Source organism: Clinocottus analis, unplaced genomic scaffold (assembly GCF_023055335.1).
Source record: "Clinocottus analis isolate CAN_PGR_092001 unplaced genomic scaffold, fCliAna1.0.p SCAF_22, whole genome shotgun sequence".
NCBI lineage: Eukaryota > Metazoa > Chordata > Actinopteri > Perciformes > Cottidae > Clinocottus > Clinocottus analis.
Window position 1 is genome coordinate 9417962 of NW_027175954.1, and position 20558 is coordinate 9438519.

A 20558-nucleotide genomic window follows, 5' to 3' on the forward strand; every position below is an offset into this window, starting at 1 on the left:
CTGTGAAGAATCAGAGTAAACTCATGAGCAACAACAACTGGGGTGGTGTCATCATCAAGTCAGCTGCGGTTCCAATTGCAAAAAGACCGTGCTGCGTCCTACCGTCCTCCCAACCCCCAAGTCCAAACTCCAAAGTACACATGTCTGTACTTAGCGTACTTCGTATTGAGAAACGGCCATAAATTTGTGCAGTTCTTTTAACAACAAGACTTGGCAACCCAGACCCGTCGCAGTGTGCTGTCGTTGGTCGACAAATAATGACGTAGCAAGCATAGAAATAGAGGAGATAGACGATGGAACATCATTTAATGTCTCTCATCCTATCTGTTGTTATTTGTACTTTTACTTTTAGGAAAGCCTCTAAAAGTGTTTGGACTTTGTGTTGTCCCAAATATGGAATATTTTTTCAGTGTAATAGAGTTACATAGAGTTTCATTTAATATGTTTACAAGTATGTGTTGGTCACGATGATATGCATTTGAGTATCCGTTTCCTTTTTCTAACTCACACAGAAAGTTCTCACCATCAACATACATTAACAGTACATTTAAAAGACTGCATTAAAAATAATTGGTGTAATTTTCCACCTGATTCGTTTTCTATCTCACCTAATTCTTGCAGCAATGCTGCAGCCAGCCAGCTAGCAGAGCGGACAGCCTGCAGAAACATGGATCTCATCAGTAAACCAAGAAGCAAGTCAATTGTGTGGCTGTATTTCGGCTTGAAAGCAGACGATAAGGGACAGCCTTTGAACTCTGGGGAGGCTATTTGTCGTTTGTGCCGAAAAATAGTACTTGCTAAAGGTGGAAATACCACGAATTTAAGAAGTCACCTGAGACGTCGACATCGTGCTGATTTCTTCGAGAACATTTCTTCCACGACCTCTGGAGCTTTGTTGGAGGCTCAAGGTACACACATATCTGCGCTTTCACATACAATAATTGTGAAATCTAAGGTGTGCATCAAATGTGAGTCGTGTTGCCACTACATTCACCCACCCCCTTTACCGACAAAATACAATTGCACTACAGGGCACTGTGATGGGGTTTATAAAGTTGCATTTGAATGCGAGCAGTTACATACCACATGGTAGCACGCTAACACATGGTACTTTATCTAGTAGAATGTGTCCGAAAGGCTCATTGAGTGTGTCACTATGAATGCAACATTCCATCCCGAGCATGGATTAAGATTGTATCAGACACATTCACAGAGTCGATACAACCGATATGTTGGATTACACTGGGCCCTCATGTAAGTAACGGCGAGTTTCTAAGTAAAACTAAGTCCGTGTCTTTAAACAGGGGGGTTATCTCATGTCTGGTTCTTTCGTTCCAATTTCCACACATTGGCGTGAATTTGTAACTAAACATGCTTGTGCGCATGCGCTAAAGAGAGCACAGCGCCAGAAGTCTGTTTTACGGCAGTATTGTAGCCGCCATCTTTAGCGTTTTAAAATTAAGCAGTAAGCCACGAGAGGCTGCGCTTTACAATGAATTTACAACCACTAAAGGGCGTTGTGAGGTACTACGTGGAGCCACTGCAGCTGCTTTAGTGGAATCGCCATTTATTTTTTTCCAAACTAACTGGCACAGTCTCTTCAATACGAACTGATACTCCCTGTGGTATAATCGCAGTATAGCGCCGCGACCTCAGTACTTGAGCGGTATCACTCCGCTTTGTTGACATGGCCAAATTCTAACACCCGTGCTCGCCTCATTTTAGTTTTGAAGCCGCTACATTGACAGCTGATGGAGCTAACAGATGCCACTATGAATGCAGACCTTACTGATTCCCGTGAGAAACTGGTTTTGTTTGAGCCTGATATGAAAACTCAAGAGGAGATCATTCTGAAAGAAGAGGACGAGTCACAAGATGGGGAAGAGTGTGAGGTAAATGCCACTGACATTCCCAGACATGCAATGGTATCAAACATGGAACTTGATGAACTTGAGGACAGCAGGACCGAAAGTAAGCTTACAAAGATGCAGACATTATGGGCTGTGAATTGCTTTACTGGCTGGTTGGAGTCCCGGGGGCTCCAGGTGGACCTGGCTACGGCAGACAAGACTGAGCTGAACGGGCTGCTGAGACACTTTTATGGATCAGTACGAAACAGCAAAGGAGAACTGTATGGGATTGCTAGTTACGTTGCGCTGAGAGCTGGGCTTAACCGTTACTTCAAAGAGCCTCCTGTCAGTCGCCCTGTGAGCTTAATGAAGGATGCAGAGTTCATTTCAGCCAACAAGGTATTCTCTGGAGTGCTCAAGAAAATTAGGAAGTCTGGTCGAGACATAACATTACACCATCAGGCACTGTCTCCTGATGATATCTGCATCCTTAGACACTCCCGTGCGATGGACACTGGCACTCCAAGGGGTCTTCTGAACAAAGTCTGGTTTGATATCCAGGTGTATTTCGGCCGCAGAGGAAAGCAGGCCAACAGGAATCTGAAGCCAGATTCATTTGTAATCAGAAAAGACAATAGAGGACTAAGGTACTGCACTTCATTCTTTGGTGATAAGACAAAAAATCATAGTAAGGACAGATGCTCTATGTTTGAGAAACCAGGCAGTGTATTATGTCCTATTACCTCTCTTCTAAAGTACCTCAGCAGGCTCCCATCCAATGCAACAGCCTTTTACTTGCAGCCTAAGAAAGATTTTGCAGATGACATTTGGTACAGCCACACCCCCTTAGGAGTCAATTATCTGGGCTCCATGTTGTCTCGCATGTCTAAAGAAGCCTGCACATCAGTCATCTATACGAATCTCTGCATCAGAAGCACACCATTTCACCAACTATGTGACGCAGGATGGGAGAGAAGAGAAATTATCCCTGTCAACTTGCAACTCATTCCTGTCAGCTTGCACAGGTGGGATGAGCTTATTCACTTGTTGATTTTTTTTTTTACATTCATCCCGTTACACCTGCTGAAATAACTTTCTTATTTTATTTATATCAGGTCTGAAACCTCCCTTGAAAGTCACCAAATTCCGTCTGTTGTGAGCCGTAAGCCGCGGAGCAAGATATTGCAAGAGAGCATTTCAGCCAGCCCAGCAGGTCTGCCACCAAACAAGTGGGCACCCTTAACAGAAGTTCATTCAAGCACACACTGCTGTAAAGGATTTATTATTTTAGTAATTACAGTCTGCGTGAAATGTTCAGATAGACGTCTATAGAAAGTCTGAATGATTAAACATGATCCTGGATACAAAAAGCTATAATTTTGCTTGATTGGGGGAACAAAATAAAAGTAATCAAAACAAACTCAAAGTTTCTGTCTTTGCTATAAATATTCAAAGTTTAAAATGTTGTGTACTTACAAAAATGTAATCTGTCCAATGTAGTATACTATCAATCACAATCTGATGTAACATTCTCTGCAGGTTTTGTCTTTATTTCCTTTGTTGCTTAATTCTGTCACCTCTAGTTTGTAACCCTTACAACAAAAGAACAGTAAACATGCTCCAAGTCTGGATTGTCAATACAAATTCCATATTTAACTAAGTTTTTTTTTTTTTTTTGCTTCAGCAGGTTTGGATTTAAACAATGACGAATTCTTCGAGGATGTTCCTTTTCTTCAGGCCACTTCCAACACAAACTACGTCCCAGATGCTGTTTTGCCGCCTGGAGAGCCATGGCTCCACGGCGGCCCCTCCCGGGCAGTGCTGTCCCTGCCTTCTTGCCTGTTCCTGTGCGGTGACATTGGGTCTGGGATGTCTGGTCCTGGATTCTCTGGCGAAGAGCAGATGGGAGAAATGAAAGTGTACGCCAAGTGTCACCTTCAGCAGGGTGTGATGTTTGGGCCATATGTAGGAGAAGTGTGCAGAGGAGAAATGCCGACCAACCTCAAATACGCCTGGGCTGTAAGTGGACCGGTTTGAGTATATGTAAAGGTAGTTTAAACAAGTTATAGAGTAAAAAAATACTTTTATAATACACTCGTAGTCCATGATGTAACTTGTTACTTGTTTTGATAACCAGCAGGATTTCTATACAGAATTGATCATAACACATACTGTATTGCTTACATCTTCAGATCAGGGATGATGCTGCTTTTAACTACGTTGATGCTTCTGATGAAAGCAAATCTAACTGGATGAGGTGAGCAGTTCTCAGTGATTCAAGTATTTGTTTCCTCTCTTAACGTACTTTCCTTTCTTTTCCCCTCTTAATGTAGTTTCATTTCTCCTCTTATTGTCGTTTCCTTTCCTCCTTACACACACATACATATGTACGTATATATTGTTGGGGGTGGGGTTCTTTTTTTTGCAGTCAATCAGAGCGCTTTTCTCACAGAGATTGTTTCTTTTTCTTGGTCACAGTTACATACTAAACATGTTTGCTTCATATTTCAGGTATGTAACGTATAACAGCAGGGAGGAGGGACACAACCTTGTCATCTTCCAGTTCTACCGCCACATCTACTACAAGGTTTCCCAGCCCATTACAGAAGGAACAGAGCTAAGGGTCTGGATTGGCAAGGATTATGCGACCCTGCTGGGCCTCGGCATGGGTAAGTTCATATACTCAAGCATGTAATGACATGTGCCAGGAGCAAACTTTTAGATTTATAGTATTTTTTTTTTACTTCTACATACATTTTCAACTGACAGTAGTCTTTGTTTTGTGATGGGTGGTATACAGGCGACAACGTGAAATGTGAATTTGGAGACAAAGAGACGGTCCTGCGCCTTCTGCAAGACATCCAGTTGGTCACCCTCCCCGAGCCAAGCAGCTCTTCCCTTTGGTCAGACCACAGCCAATCACAGAGCCCCATGTTTGTCATCAGTGACGTGACGACAATGTCAAACCCAGACGCCGCAAGTGATTCAGGCATGGTTTCCGGCTCCGCCTTCCCCTCCGCCTTGACGTCCCCGAGCTCTCAGTCTTTAGAAAAATATGATTTTATGCCTGGAACTGAGAGACTGCTGAGTAACCCAAATGCCACACATAACAGCCCATGGTACTTTTTTGGGTTGGAGCCAGACCCCACCGGTCGTCCTCTAGACCGTTGTACTGCAGTGTGTAAGCTGTGTGGGGAACATGTGGGCTGTGGAGGAGGAACAGCGGATCTCCAAAACCATCTGACTAGCAAGCACCACATCAGACCACCACGTGACGGTATCAAGGATCGGAGTTTTCTGACAATAGGTAACTATTACTGTACACAAAAAGTACAAACAGCCGACTACTCATTAAATTCTAGCCGGCTGCTTTATTATATAAATGTTTTGGTTCTAGTTAAGTAGTTTTGATTATCAAGTTGTGATTCACTCTGAGTACATCTTAAGACCACTGTGCTTTAAAACAATGTGAGAATTAGGACTGTTTACCAGTGTGGGGCCATGGTTTTAGTCACTTGGCCAGCTGTTCAGTTTAACAGCTGACTGCTAGCGCTAATTAGCTTGCGAGCCACGAAGACCTGCTGCCCACTTTCCATCGCGCGTGTCTCACAAGCAGGGTGAGATGCGGCGCCAGTAAGTCCAAGTGTTACAGAGTCCACAGGAAAAAGAAAACAAGCTAATAGGGAAAAATAATTATAATACATGTAGTGTATTTGTGAAAAACAATTACATTATAAAATAGATATAACATTTAATTATTAAAGTACATTTAAAAAAATACATTATAAAATAGGAATAACTTTTAATTAGAAAAAAACAACAACATAAAATAGCGATAACTTTGTGTGTGTGTGTGTGTGTGTGTGTGTGTGTGTGTGTGTGTGCGCACGCGCTCAGCTGGGGTCTGTGTCCTGCTGAGTGGAGCGTTAAGAGTTGCCTTCAGTGTGTAACAAATATTAGCTAAATAATTAATTACAGAACACAATAAGAATTGCATTGATTGCATGGGCGGGGTGCATCCTCGTTAGACGGGCTTCTTCATAAAACAATGGTTGCAGCAGCAGTCGTTTCTAAGACACATTGCAAACATACTAAAATGAGTGACGTTGTCAAAGTAACAAGTCGATGTCATATGAGGAAAATGTAAGCTATGCCTCAGCCACATACTGTAATCACACAGTTGAAAATGTAATCATGTAATTTCCCCACTGAGGGACTGATAAAGGATTATCTTATCTTAATATAACATCACGTATACATGTTTTTTCAACTCATACATTTTATCCATGATTTACACATTTTTGTATGCTGTCATAAAGTAATTCTCTCCTGCTTTGTGTTTAACAAAGTGAATGTTCGTTCTTAAATAATACCTACATCCTTACAGAGGTGTAGAGTGTATCAATAGAGAAGACGTGGGAGAGGAAAGATAACACTCAAAATTGTTCGTAGCTAATTACAAACTGTGAGGCTAAAATTCACAAGAAGCCTTAGTCTCCTTTACATCGGAGAGGCACACTCATTAAAATATGTAAGGATTAAGATCGGTTCGTATGACGGATTAGTTGTATTAGAACGTGTCAGAGGCTGTAAATTTGGGCTTTCATGAATGTCTGTATCTAGTGTAGTTCAAGACTGACACATTTTTACAAAGCCTGTCCAAGATCAAACTGCTGATTTGTCCTTTTTCACCAAAGGTCACCAACGCTCGCAGCCAGTGATGTGTAACAGTGGTTTGGTCAGCACACCTCCCCTGGTATTCTCCACTCATGTGACCGATGCCATCGCCAACTTTCTCATCATGGATGTCCAGCCCCCAGCTCTGGTAGAAGGGGAAGGCTTTAAACAGCTAATCCACACCCTCCTGCCCTCCTACAAGGAGCTGCCTTCATCGTGGCAGCTCGAGAACCTCCTGAAAGAACATCACACCAAAGGCAAGTCGAGCCTAGCTCAGCTGCTGAGGAAGAAAATGGAAAGCAGCAATAACGAGGATATATCCGACTACACTGCTCCCATGGAGTTTGAGTCCAGGAAACGTGGGCGACCACCCAGCCATCGGAAGGAAGTGCCTTATTTTGTCACTTTAAGTGTGGATGTATGGTTGCACACCTGGCAGGGTAACACTGAGAGTTACCTCACCCTCTGGGCGCATTACATAGATGGCAATTTTAGTTTTCAGAACCTGGCACTGGCAACCCAAAGACTGGCAGAGGGTGGTGTTAAAGACTACAGCCTTCAAGCACTGGAGGCTCAAGTGAAATGGATGGCACAGGAGTGGGGGATCTCCACGCCTAATCTGGTCTTGCTGGGCGGAGAGGTGAGGAACAAGACAAGGCATGGACTAGGTAAGCGTGGCAAAGGTGGAGAGGCTGCAGGAAGCATTCCTCACCCAAACTCCACAACGTTTCTCGAGAAGGAGGACACCGTTTCACCTGATGAGCCACATGGCTTGGAGCATAACCAATATAGTGAAGCTTTCCCATCTGTGCCATGTTTCTTCAGCGCTGTGCAATGCTGCATTGAGGAAGTGATGACGCACTCTGTCGTCTCAAAGACACTCAGTCAATTCCAGGGTGTTCTTGCATCCCTGTTCATGCCATCTGCTCAAAACAAAGGCTTGTATGAGCACAACATCCAGAGTCTGTTGCAGACCCTAAAGAAACGAGAACAGGCAGAGCTGAAATCGTGGACTCACAGCCGGCCAACATGGAATACTTTGTACCCTCTACTCAGCATGCTCATCAAACATAAAAGCCTTTTCTGTGATATGCTAAAAGAGATTAAAAGTGAGACCTTGTCTAAAGAAGACACTGGTTCAGAATCCAGTTCGTCTGGCAGCTGCCACGCTAACTCCACCTCCAACACATCCTCGGCAAGCTTTACGACTTTGCGATCGGAATGGAAAGTTGTGGAGGAGCTGTGTTTAGTCCTCAAACCTCTTGACGTGGCATGTCGAACTCTTGCCAAGGAGGCCTTCCCCCGTCTGACCCTAATCAAACCCATTCTCACCGGCCTGCTCTCCCGCCACCTCGTACCGCGGACAGGGGATTCGTCATCCATCCTAAAGGAAGTGAAGAGGATGATGAGGCGGAACTTGGCGAGCTGTTATGAAAACCCTGTCGTCAACAGAGTTCTGTGTGTGGCATGTGCCCTCGATCCCCAGTTCCATGGGCTTGGATTCATGGAGGAAAAGGTAAGCCGTCCAGTTCTAATGCATTGATTTTTGTGACCACGGTCAATGTTGCTATGAATATATAAGATTAGCTTTACTTTAAACTTGGATGTCTCAACACAAACAGTCAGTCATTGCATGTATTTTCCTCAGTAATGTACTAAAATCTTGATCTAAAATCTACTGATCAAGTAAGTTTGACTATGAGACTGCAGGAATTTGATTCCAGCTTTTAGTCCTTTACAGTTTTTAATACTTTTTGCGACGGACATATTTCTGTCAGGATGAAAACTTTGAGGTCTGACACATCCCGTCATCTGAAGAGCACATACTCCTTAAAAGCAGATACATTCAATGTCTTGTATAGCTCAACTTCTTGAGGGTGGTACTGCGCTTCATTCCTGTATAAAGTGTATGTAAAATTAATACAAAAATTAAAAGCATATATTCAAGTTTGCAACAAAACATTTTTATAAAGACAGTTTTTAATCGGCCTTGCTGTATTTGTCAGTGATTAAGGGGGACTTCTATTTTGTTTTGGAAAAACTAACGATTCATACATACTGAGTTTTCGGTTTTTCCTGCTTATGTCCATTTGTGGTGCTAATGTGCCCTTTTACTTTTGAGGCTACTTATCTAATCTGCTGTTCAAAATCCTTATATGTAACATGACAAATCCCCTGTGTGATCTCCATGATAACAATGTGTAAAGTGAAGAATGCTCACAAAGAAATATTTTTTGTGTGGTTTGGCTTTTAGGAGCAGAAAGACACTTTTGATTGGCTAAAGAAAGAGGCCGTCAGGATCGTGAAGGAGGACAGGAGGAGAAGTCAAGGTCTCAAGCAGAGCAAGAGAAGCCCCTCACCCGGGTCACCGGAGTCAGAGAGTGACTTCCGAAGGAGGAGCAAGCGCCTCAAAGAATCCCGCCCAATTAACTTCAGAGAGATGGAAGATGAAGAGAGTGATACCGGGGAGGCTGACGAAAGTGAGTCGGCAGATCCGGGCCCTCAGGGCGGACTCTCTGGTATGGAGTTCCTCCTGGGAGACCTGTTCTGCTCAGCCCCCAAGAGCAGGCAGAGCTCCGTGGAGGAGTCTGTAGACATGGAGATGTCGGTCTTCAGAGCCGACAAGGGGGCGTCGCTGGGAGTTGAGCCCCTGCAGTGGTGGAGGACGAAGGCAGTGCAGTTTCCACTCTTGGCCACAGTAGCACGGGCCTACCTGGCTGCCCCGGCAGTGGCAGGTAGCGCTGCTCAGGACTTTGCGCAGGAAGGAGCGTTAGCCACATACAAGAAAAGAGCCAACATTCCCCCAGAAAGTTTAGACTCCATCTTATTTCTGCACCACAACCACGTGCCCACCACTGAGAGCGGGCAGAAAGCAGCTAGGAATGACGACAAAACCTGTGGGATATAAAAGATCCCATTAACACACAAACCACATTCATTCCTTTTTTAATAGGCTTTGAATTTAACCCTCTCGAATTATTTGCTCCCTTGTCCAGCAAAGGTTTAACATTTGACTAGAGAGAATAAAAAAGGAAAGAAATAACATTTTGTACTGTGTCTAGTTTGGACCGTTCTTCTGATGTACATTTGACTTTTTTACATTGTACATGAAGTATCTTGTAGCGCCTAGTGCCTTATCTTTTGGACACAATTGTACTCTCCTGCTACTTTCTAACATACAGCTGTGATTTGGAGTATGTAGATTGTTTATCAAAATATAAATACTGTAAGTCATCCATGGTAGCAATGTGTCAAACTGTTGCTTTTAGACAAATGTTTTTGTTTTATGAATCAGAATGTTATGAAAGACGACTCCAAAGACTGAATGTTACTCAATGCTACTCGTTTTGACCATAAGTTGCTTTTACATTTTAATTTAGAGGGACATTGCTCACTTGTTCTGAAGGTAATTTGTTTCATGTTTAATATATTTGTGACTCACCGGATCTCGACTTTGGGCAGTGTTGGGAAGGTTACTTCTAAAAAGTAATAGGGTACAGATTACTAATTACCCTGTTGAAAATGTCACTGTAATATCACTATTTTGATTACTTCATGAAAAAAGTAAAAGCTTTTTTGTTTTATTTTTTTATTAATAACAGCCAGGCTTTGCGACACTGTTTAATAAAAAGCATAAAATTATCTCCATAGTTTGATGCATTTTATTGGCATCACAATGTGAAGACAATGGATGAAGCTTATTCGCACAATGTCTGTATTGCTGTAGACTGGGATGTACTTGTCTTTTCATATTTCATCTATGTGCAGAAACAATTTTTTGTTTTGGGTATCTCACTGTGTCACATTATTAAAATAATGAAATATATTATATGAATCATAAATAAAGGACCATGTATATCAACACAGCGCACAGTTCAGTAGTATTATTTGTACTGTACTTTAAAGTATTGTGGTTAATACAAATATGGAGCCATATATGCATCACACTGCATATTGCTAGTCTTACCTAGTCAATAAAACAGTTATTTAAATAAAAATCACTTATTAAATGATTAATAAATTTGGAATGGACAAAAAAAAGGTTATACAAAAAGTTTTGATTCAAGTTAAAGCATCTGAATAGAAACAGGCATGTACAAAGATTAAGTGTCCATAAGAAAATGTGAAAAGTAAATCATAACCATGATCAATTATTCATAAAACTGTCTTTCGCCGCTTTGGAGTTGTTCGCGATGGCCGTCGAGGCGTCGTCCTCTCTGTTGCGGGCTACTCTCCTGCAATGTATGAATACGTAGACAGGATGGATAAACGGCAGCAGACTGAGGACAATCAGAGCAATGTCCACCTGTAACAGATCAGTTATTTATCAGAAGTCAGTTTATTAAGTGTTACATGTTGACGTGCAGTAATGACCATAGCAGTGGGACTTCCACGTGACCTCTACGTGTCCCCCAAGAGGATTGCATATTCACCGAATGTTTTTTTTTCTAACTTTCTTGAGCACTTACAAAGAAGGGGTCTCCACCCAGAGTCCCCTTGACAAGGGTGAAGCAGGGGTACTGCAGCAGAGAAATCAAAGCAGAAATGGCCGTCATCAGGCCGTACAGCTTCCCGAAGTGACAGGCTGGAAAGCTGACAGAGAGAGAAATGTTTTCACAGCTACGATTTAATGTCCAGCCATCACGCTAAACCAAAAGATCTTCATTGTCTCATTATTGTCTGATTAGTGGAAGAGGCACACAATACCACAGAGTAGAAATACTATGTTTTAAGTCCTGCCATAACATTTTAGAGTACTGTTGGAGTAGTATTAGCATATAAATATATTAATAGGACCAAAAGTAAAAGTATTCATTATGTAGAACGACCCATTTCAGATTTTCTATATTATATTTCCAGAATATAATTAGTGATGCATTAATAAGTTCATCACTTTGATGTCGCAGCTGGTAAAGGTGTGGAGCTATATTGAATTACTTAATATATTGCTGGGTTGCTTAACCCATGATTATATATCAGGATTTATTCGTTGATTTCAAATTTGTATCAATAATATAAATCTGCAAAGTAACCAAAGTTGTCAAATACATGTAGTGGAGTAAAGCTAACAGCATTTCCTTCTGAGGTGTAGAAGTATAAAAGTATAAAAAGCAAAGTACTGCAAAGTACTGCAGAATTGCACAGTAAGTAAATAAAGTTACATTCCAACCAAAACTTTTCTGCAGGACAATTGTGCTTTTTTACATTCATTTTGCCCATTATCTGTTTATGTTTGTGTGTGATTGCTACTCACGCAATGCTAACGAACGCTACGCATCCCCCGTAGAGGAAGGAGCGATTGAGGACTTGTAAAACAAAGGTTAAGTACTGCAGAGAGAGGAGAGGGATGGCGGCGCACACAGAGAACAGCAGGCACTGCAGAGCGGTCAGGAACAGAGAGAGAGAGGAGGAGTGCAAGTCGGCCTCCTGCGCGGTTTCTCCTACAGGAGGAAAAACGGGTTGAAAAATATGGACATTCACACACACACACATACACAGACACATACACACACACACACACACACACACACACACACACACACGCAGGTATAACACCAGATGCATATTTACCGGGAGCTAAAGGCTTTCCCTTGTGTCTGTCCATGATAAGTCCGTTCAAGGGAGCACACAGTACTCCACACAGCTGGGTCATGGCGAAAGCATTGGTGTACTGACTCACTGAGAGATTACGGGCAGGAAACAACCAACGAGAGGAGCAAAGAAACAAAACAGGAGTGAAGACGACGATAATAGGGATGGAAGACTTGAGTTAGTCAGGTAATCCAGAACCTGGACACAGTGACTTTTTTACTATGTACTTAGAAATATTTACCTAGGCCGGAGTCGCCGTTGGCAAGCCGGTTGAGCATGGAGTTGAGCGTACTAATGAAGAGGTAGTGCCTCAGCTGCATTATGGACAACCACAACACGTGCCACAGGAAGAACCATGACAGCACACAGCTCCGGAAACTCGCCGCTAAACATTATGGAAATTTACAGAAAAATGTAGTCCACACACTGAAAAGTGCTTGAAATGTTGAATACATTTTCTTATATCTGCTTGTGATTTTTGAAAGAGATTTTTTTTTGTTCTTCCTGTTTAGATGTAAAGTTCATCTCTGAATTGAAAATCACCCATCAACTCCTTTAATTCCATGCCACATGAAAGTACAGTAAAGACCAAATATTCCCTGGTTTCAGCTTCTCAATTTTGAAGATTTGCTGATATTCTTTGTCATGTGACAGTACATTAAAACTCTTTCGCTTTTGGACTGTTGGCCAGAAGAAACAAACAAATGAAAGACACCACTATGCATGTGTTCTGCGAAATTTTGAGTGGCATTTTAGAAAATATTTTATAGACTAAAATATTTATAAAATAATGTTTATTTTGTGGCCATGATGTTCATTCATTTGTGGCAAAACAATTGTGCCAGAACCCAAAAATCATAACATTTCTCAATTAGCTTCTAAACCTTTAGTCACACAAATGTTGTACACTGCAGTGTGTGTGTGTGTGTGTGTGTGTGTGTGTGTGTGTGTGTGTGTGTGTGTGAGAGAGAGAGAGATAAAGAGAGAGAGAGAGAGAGAGAGAGAGAGAGAGAGAGAGAGAGAGAGAGAGAGAGAGAGAGAGAGAGAGAGAGAGAGAGCACAATCATTACTGCACAATGATTTGGATTATTGATTGTAGGATTTCATTTTTAATAAAGTGAAACAAGTTTTAGTTGGATGCCATATCTTTCAAGTTCCACTTCAAATATGTAATGATTTGTGTGCAGCTTACTGATCAGCCAAGTTATTCAACCCCGACACTTTGAATCTGACAACGAGGTTTCATACTTTTTCCCGAGTCATCCTGAGGTGCTGGTTGCATGTTGTCCCTCCCACTGGACTCCTGTAAAACTGTCATGGCACCATCCCTCATCTTCTCAAACTGCTCCGCATTGTAAGTGTTGGCTTTTCCGCAATTTAATCTGTACATCAGGATATATGGATTGTCACGTCTCATTAAAATGATGTACATGGCCGTAAACAGTAGCTGCTTCAAAGACAAGCTAATGTTCTCACCCGTAGGTGTAGTGTTGTGGCAGAGGGTAGGGGATGACGGTTCTCGGCATCAGCAGGAAGGTCCTCACCAAATGTATGATGCTGCAGAAGGACAAAACAAGGAGGCAGGATCGGAGAGAGATTCCCTGCTGATGAAGAACCTGGACAACAGAGAGAAAACTGGCTAAATTTTTTTAAAAAAGGATAAGAAATTGTGTAGAAGTTGTTTTATGTGTAGCTTTCTGCTCAGAAAAAAATACTTGTGTGTCAAAAAAACAGAGAGCACCATGAACTAAAATGGTGTGTTTCAATTATCCTAATGGCTCCACTTTTACCTTGATGATGAGAAACACACTTGCAGAGGAATCAAAGGCACCATTGTGGAGGGTGATGATGGTGGAGCGATGAGCAGCGAACAGGTTTCCCACCTTTCCAAAACACAGAGACACAGTTCAGCAATACAAACATGATAGTTATGAGTTATTGGACAGTTCAAGGGGTATTTGGTTTATATTTTACTTTGGACCGATAGTATGTTTTTATGGTATATTAAGTGAGAATCCACCTGCATGTTGGTCAAAAAGAGCAAAATTCCTCCTACTCCGATGCAGGACAATGCAGGGAAAAGCAGCTCTGAAAATGCTGCATGACAGTGGAAGACAAACTTTACTGGCAAGTAAAGAAATAACAATTCAATTCATTATAGGCTTATGACATGTTTGTAAATCCATACACATCCCCATTCACTTGATTTGTGCTAGATTTAAGACACAGAGCTAGAACAGCAATGTTGGATAAGCACTGATGAACAGTTGAACAAACAAGCAAAGCCAAACTTGTTCCTGTGGTAATAACTAGTGTACCTGGTTGGGACAGCTAGACAACATAAACAGCAAGCACGTGATGATTAATGGATTAATAAAGGGTGACTATGTGCTCTGTCATGACCCAAGAGTTTTAGTAAAGGTGTGTTTCCTGTTTTTGCTTCAAAGTCCTCTCCTGTTGGTTCGTATATTCCTGTCTTTGTGGTTATCTATATTGTCGTTTGTACCTCAGTCTGCTCAGCGTTTTTTTGCGACCAGCTTTTTGTTCTTAAAGTTGTTAATTTACCTGGCTGTCAGGTGTCTAGCGTTTGGGTCCACCAGTTTGAACCGGAAAGGCCACTATCAGCTCATCAGGTCTGTCATATAACTAGGGCGCTGGTTATATATGGGCTTGAAGGTGAACAACACAATCTCAAGTTTAATGAGAAAGTGAGGGAGCAAATGCAGGGAAGTGAGAATTGGTGCTACATGATCACTGTTTTTTTGAAACAGTGATCATTCTAGCTGCAGTATTTTGGATTGCAGAAAGTAAACATCTACCTGCACTGGAGAAGGCCATAAGAAGGGTTCCAGTGGTGTACAAAGATCTGAAGAGAGAAATATGACTGAGTTTCAGTGTCTCAACAGCATACACACACTCGGACACACTAGAAAGCTGCCAGCTAGTTTCAAACTTTACAGAGTTGAAAATATTAAGTATGGACAGATGTATTACAGATGTGCACTGCCTGTTCAAAACATACCTGTTCAGAACCAATGTTTTCTCTCGAGAACCACTTATTCAAACCACTTTACACTCAACAAGGCCCCAGTACACCGTAAACTGTGTACTCCTATTTCGGAGGAAAACATTATAATACTACATTTACCTGACAAAGAAAAAAGGGTTCAGATTGGACAATTCAAATATAATGTATGATTAAACTATCCAGCGTCATAAATTGATAACAGGTGTTAAGTACATTTAAAAGTACATAATATGCACACATCAGTGAACCCATGGTGTGAACAGTCTGATGGTAAAATGAGACGAGTTGAATGAGACAAGTCTTTCTGTTTAGAGGTAAAGTTCATGAATTCAAAATCAACTCCTTTAATTCCATGCCACTTGAAAGTAAAGACCAAATATTCCCTGGTTTCAGCTTCTCAATTGTGAAAATTTGCTGATATTCTTTGCCATGTGACAGTAAATTAAACCTTTTTCGCTTTTGGACTCTTGGCCAAAATAAACAAACAAATGTAAGACATCACTTTGCATGTGTTCTGCGAAATTTTGAGTGCCATTTTAGAAAATATTTTGCTTACGGCCACACATAACGCTTATGTGTGGCCATAATGTCCATCTTGAGTCTGATTGCAGCTGTGGCACACACACGCTCACACGCACACACACACACACACAGACACACAGACACACACACACACACACACACACACACACACACACACACACACACACACACACACACACACACACACACTATCTCTTTCTTTTAGGCAGTAGAAATAAAACATTTAATCATAGTCATGTTAGAACGGGATTTGGTTGCATGCAGGTAAATAGTCCATGTGGAGAGCAAGAGAGGGCGACATTGGTACCACAGACATATCGACCATTGTCTTCAGAGCCTAAATCGTTAAACCCATTGACCACTATGGGACTGTGTCATTACAAAAACTGATATTGTTGGCTTTGTTTTCAGGTGCAGCCTTGACATTTCCTCCATTTCTTCGTGGCTGAAGAGAGAAAAATTAGACTCACATTCCCAGCAGTCTGGTTACCATGGTGCCGAATCGATCAAACACGTAGCCATTGACCAGATTCAGAAAATTGTTGAGGAACGAGGCGATGGTGAAGACCAGAGAGAACTGCTCATCCTGTTTACTACAGTCTGTAAGAACTGCAAGCACAGAAACAACGTGGATATTATGGAATATTAAGCAAAGTAATGGTGGACACCAAAATGTGTCCGCTTAAAGCAGAACAAATACTGCAATTAGGTTCGGGGGTAAGGGTTGACAAGGTTGTTCCGTGTCTGCTGGATGGAAAGACATTATTTGTTAAACCATAATCACAAAGGTTACAGTATGTTGGTGACTGTCATTGTGTTTAGTTTCGAGTCTTTTGCTCCCGTTCAAATATCTGTGTGTGCCTTCATTTTGTAAACGAACAAACCAGTTGCTCACCTGCACTGGTCAGGCTGCTGTTGATAACTGGGATGCTGAAGCACAGCTGACTGAAGTAGCCATCCTCCTTCAGCACAAACACCAGAGAGGCGTATCCAAACACCACGCCAGCAAAGCACAGACACTCCAGGATCCCTGAGGCCAGAGTCAGCCTGTAGCGCAGCCTGGTGCCAAGCGAGTCGTGCCTCCGCATGCTTCACTCCCTTTCTCCAGGTCGCCAATCGGTTTACTTCGCGTGGGAATTTTGACTTTAGAGAAAGTTGTTTTTTCTACTTTTTTACATAAGGCTGCTGTTCGTCCAATTCAAGCAGACTTTAAGAGTACCATGAGCTAGTCCAGTGAATTGAAGGTCTCTGCTGGAATTAAGTTTAGAAGATACAGAACAAAAACTCAACAGTTATTTTTCATCTTTCAGATACAGTACAAGAAGGTGCAACATGGACTTTTTTTAACTTTTGGTAACACGTCTTTACAAAACAGTAAAATGTATTTCTTCTTTCCTCTAAACTTCCCAACTTTTACTTTCTTGCTTCATAGTCTGGGTTTCTTCTGCTGTACCTACTTTAATCTTTTAATTTTATGAAGATTTTTATACTTCCTGTGGACAGAAGAGGAACCTACATACTGTAAATCATTTTGTTTGATTTCTCCGGGAATCATATCCCAACCAACGAAAGGCACTAAGAATAACTGTGTAGACAAATTCCGGCGGTATCCTTTATATATTTAGGTTGTTTCATAAGCAGTTAAAAGTTCTATGTAACTTTAAGTGTTGTTTATAGGCATAACACGATGTCATACAACAAAATTACGTTGTATATTGTGACAAATTACTCCGTAATTTAAAGGCTACACTAAGTGTTTCTCTTTTATGTTGGCTACATGTTGGTACTTGGATAAAGGACTACAATACTTCTCCCAACACTGTGCTTGTGGTTATTGTAAAAATCATAAGGTGAATTCCACCTTTAAACTTAACTTGGTCTATACTGAAAAATCAGATTTCCTACAAGCCAATCTTGCTTTGTGTCTCATGTCCAACTTACCTTGCAACACGAGGATAGTGCTGACTGTAATCCAAATTAGTTCACTTAATCCATGTGTGGATTGACACAGATGGCGCGATCTGGACACAAAACCGCCTGATGTTAAACTCTTGTATTGGGACTGTTTTATACATTTATAATTAAACACAACATGGGACAACATCTGTAAAATATGTAAATTCAACTCTAACGTTTTAGCTCAGATATCAACCTGAATTTGTTGGCTAAAGCCCGGTGTTAGAAACATCATCACACGTTTTTAAAATGCATAAAATCTGTAAATGTTCAACTTTGAATACATTACATTTTAAATTCACGTTGACAGGCAAATATAGAAGTAAAATATGCATAGATTAAATCTGTTTTCAATGACAAATTGCTATTGAATATACTCACCCCAGCCACCAACACGTTGTACCGTTTACATTTTGAAGGATGTTTACCTTGTAGTTTTCTCTATCTCTTATGCACTTTGCACCGAGCTAAATTATCTGTCATGCAGAGCGGTGTCTCTCTCTGTCTGTCTGAGGCAGCAGGTGGAGACTAGGGACTATGAACATATGGGTCTCTATTATATAGGCAGTAGTTCTCATTAGCAGTTGTTGAGGACTAAAGGATCATCTGGTAACTATTTATTCCCACCAAATGAATAAATAAATAAAAAGTTAATTGATAGTGATTTTATTTTTTAGTTAAATTACTTTACAGTTAGCAAACAATGAGATGAAAACTAATAAAGTTGACTAATTATTAGTCATGTTATTTTATCATTAATGATATTAAATTATTTGTCGTGTTAAATTACTAAAACTTGAAAACACGCATCCACAGATATCTGTGGTTTTCTTCCCTTTCAATCAGTTGGTTAGACTGGATAAAGTCAACATTGTTCCAACCCTTGACCGTTCACTTCTTGTTCGGTCTTTCTCTGTTTGGCACGCAGCTTTTTGCTTAGGTGACGCCCACATTTATCTATAACAATGACAGAAAAGAAATCCAGCAGTTTTATTTCTTTCCGCATTTCCGTAATCTCGAATGAACCATAAAACAAACGAACAAAACGTACACGGACCACTCTCATCCGGGTTTTTCTTAAATCCGCTGTGCATACTGCCAGTGACGGTCCTCTGAAGACTATGACTAAAAGCTGTTCAAATCATCAAACAATATGGCCACGTGATGGGATCCTGCTGTTAAAGCTTGTGACCTTTTGGATTTTGTATCACAATGTACTTTAAGTAACACTTTGGCTACTTGTTATACAGGATGACCACTTTCTGAATGTTATATTATCATTATAATTACTGATTATTATTAGATAATATTGTCCTTCGCTTTCGGTTAAATGATTAATTGTAACAATAACTGCCTGATCATTTCGGAATGAGAATCGATAGTTGCAGCCTTACTCGTTTTAACTATTTGATATACTGCTGGGTAGTTTAAGCTATAACAAATCATTAAGATTTAAGAAGGTCATCATATATTTGGGATATAAACTTGCAAAATACAGTAATAGTGAAACTAAAATGTCATAAATGTGTTTGAGGAAAAGTACAACATCTATCTCTGCAATGCAGTAAAAATAAGTAAAGAGAGGCATACAATGGAAAGTACATACCTCAATGTTTTCTCAAGTAAAGTACACGAGTAAATATACTGTCGACCACCGGTACACAGTCTCCAAAACAATTTGAGTACAAGATGCATTGATGAGTGTTCTGCGTTGTAATAGCACCAAATGACCACACGAGGGCAACGTCGGCCCTCTTCTGATAAGTGTCATTTTCCATAAGCAAAAGACAAATAAAGTGAGGTATTCCCTTTAATGTCTGGAAGCTGAGAAAAGAGCAATCCTGATTGGGTGTGAAATAGAATATCCGTAATAAATTATACTATTTGTTTTATTGAAAGTGTAGTATATATTATTATAATATTTAAAGTATGAATAGTAAAATGTATACCAATGCCTACAAAGACTATTTTTCTTTGGAAGCCCATTTTATACTATGATAAAAAAAATAATTATAATGAGAAACATTCTTAAAGTAATGACGTAGTTTATAAAGATAAAGACTGAGAATCTTCTAATTATGACAATATTTCTGCACCTCTCTAGACTGCATTGTATTTATTAAACTGCACTGCAACTTGTATTATATTTTTTTGCTTTTTAACTGTTTAAAAAAAATGTTTTAATACATTTTCCAAATTGTTTTAAAATCTCGTTTTTTTCTGTAGATGCTTGTATTGCTTCTATGTGAAGCAGTTTGAATTGCCTAGTTGTTGAAATGTGCCATACAAATGAACTTGTCTATGTATTAATACAGGAATACAATTTATTATGACTTATTCGTCATAATTATAGGAGGGAATAATAATAATAATAATAATAATAATAATAATAATAATAATAATAATACAACATCTACGAACAAACACAAGCCATGTTTACTTTCACGCTCACAATGCACACACAGACTCAACATTATTACACAATTTTTTCTTCTTTCTTTTTTTATTGTCTATCGTATGCATATGTATTTTTATGTTTGTACATTGTGTATTTTTTAAAAATATTATTAGGTGGAGGCTACGAATTAGCCGAGTTGACTTTGTTTTGTCTCTTCCTGCACTGTGATATTAATTTATCTCTCTTATGATTTTCATACTGTTTGAATTGTGGAAATAAATAAACACATACATAATTGCACCGTTTTGTGCTGTTCCATATTAATAAATAGCTGTCAGAAAACATTAGTAGATCATGAAAAAGTTGTATTCATGATTCATGAGTGTGTCACTGACAATATTACTTTTTCATTATTCACTAATAATTTACTAATTCACGCCCCCCTCCTCTCCTCTGTGTTCCCTTCTCCGTCTCCTCCTCTCCTCCTCTGTGTTCCCTTCTTCGTCTCCTCCGT

At 40.4% G+C, this 20558-nt stretch overlaps 2 protein-coding genes across 10 annotated transcripts; one reads left to right on the forward strand and one right to left on the reverse strand.

Moving 5' to 3' along the window:
• Positions 1 to 662: 662 nt before the first annotated feature.
• LOC137793210 (uncharacterized) lies at positions 663 to 10393 on the forward strand. Of its 9 annotated transcripts, none has more exons than XM_068589223.1 (9): positions 663 to 908; positions 2743 to 2875; positions 2966 to 3063; positions 3538 to 3869; positions 4043 to 4107; positions 4362 to 4519; positions 4651 to 5157; positions 6548 to 8043; positions 8782 to 10393. In XM_068589223.1, exons 1-9 carry the CDS (start codon positions 668 to 670, stop codon positions 9433 to 9435), a joined length of 3684 nt encoding a protein of 1227 aa, XP_068445324.1. In that variant the 5' UTR covers positions 663 to 667; the 3' UTR covers positions 9436 to 10393. The 9 variants fall into 9 exon arrangements, with proteins under 9 accessions (XP_068445324.1, XP_068445325.1, XP_068445326.1 ...); XM_068589224.1 differs by having other exon boundaries at positions 2815 to 2875; XM_068589222.1 differs by lacking the exon at positions 663 to 908 and having other exon boundaries at positions 919 to 2875.
• A 281-nt stretch (positions 10394 to 10674) lies between these two features.
• Positions 10675 to 16778, reverse strand: slc43a3a (solute carrier family 43 member 3a). Its single transcript, XM_068589427.1, has 12 exons — positions 16592 to 16778; positions 16161 to 16299; positions 14939 to 14985; positions 14140 to 14216; positions 13910 to 14002; positions 13596 to 13735; positions 13368 to 13501; positions 12361 to 12504; positions 12099 to 12206; positions 11782 to 11968; positions 10997 to 11120; positions 10675 to 10833 (listed from the first exon to the last, which is right to left on the reverse strand). The coding sequence occupies exons 1-12, from the start codon at positions 16776 to 16778 to the stop codon at positions 10675 to 10677; spliced, it is 1539 nt and encodes a 512-aa protein (XP_068445528.1).
• Between the last annotated feature and the right edge of the window lie 3780 nt (positions 16779 to 20558).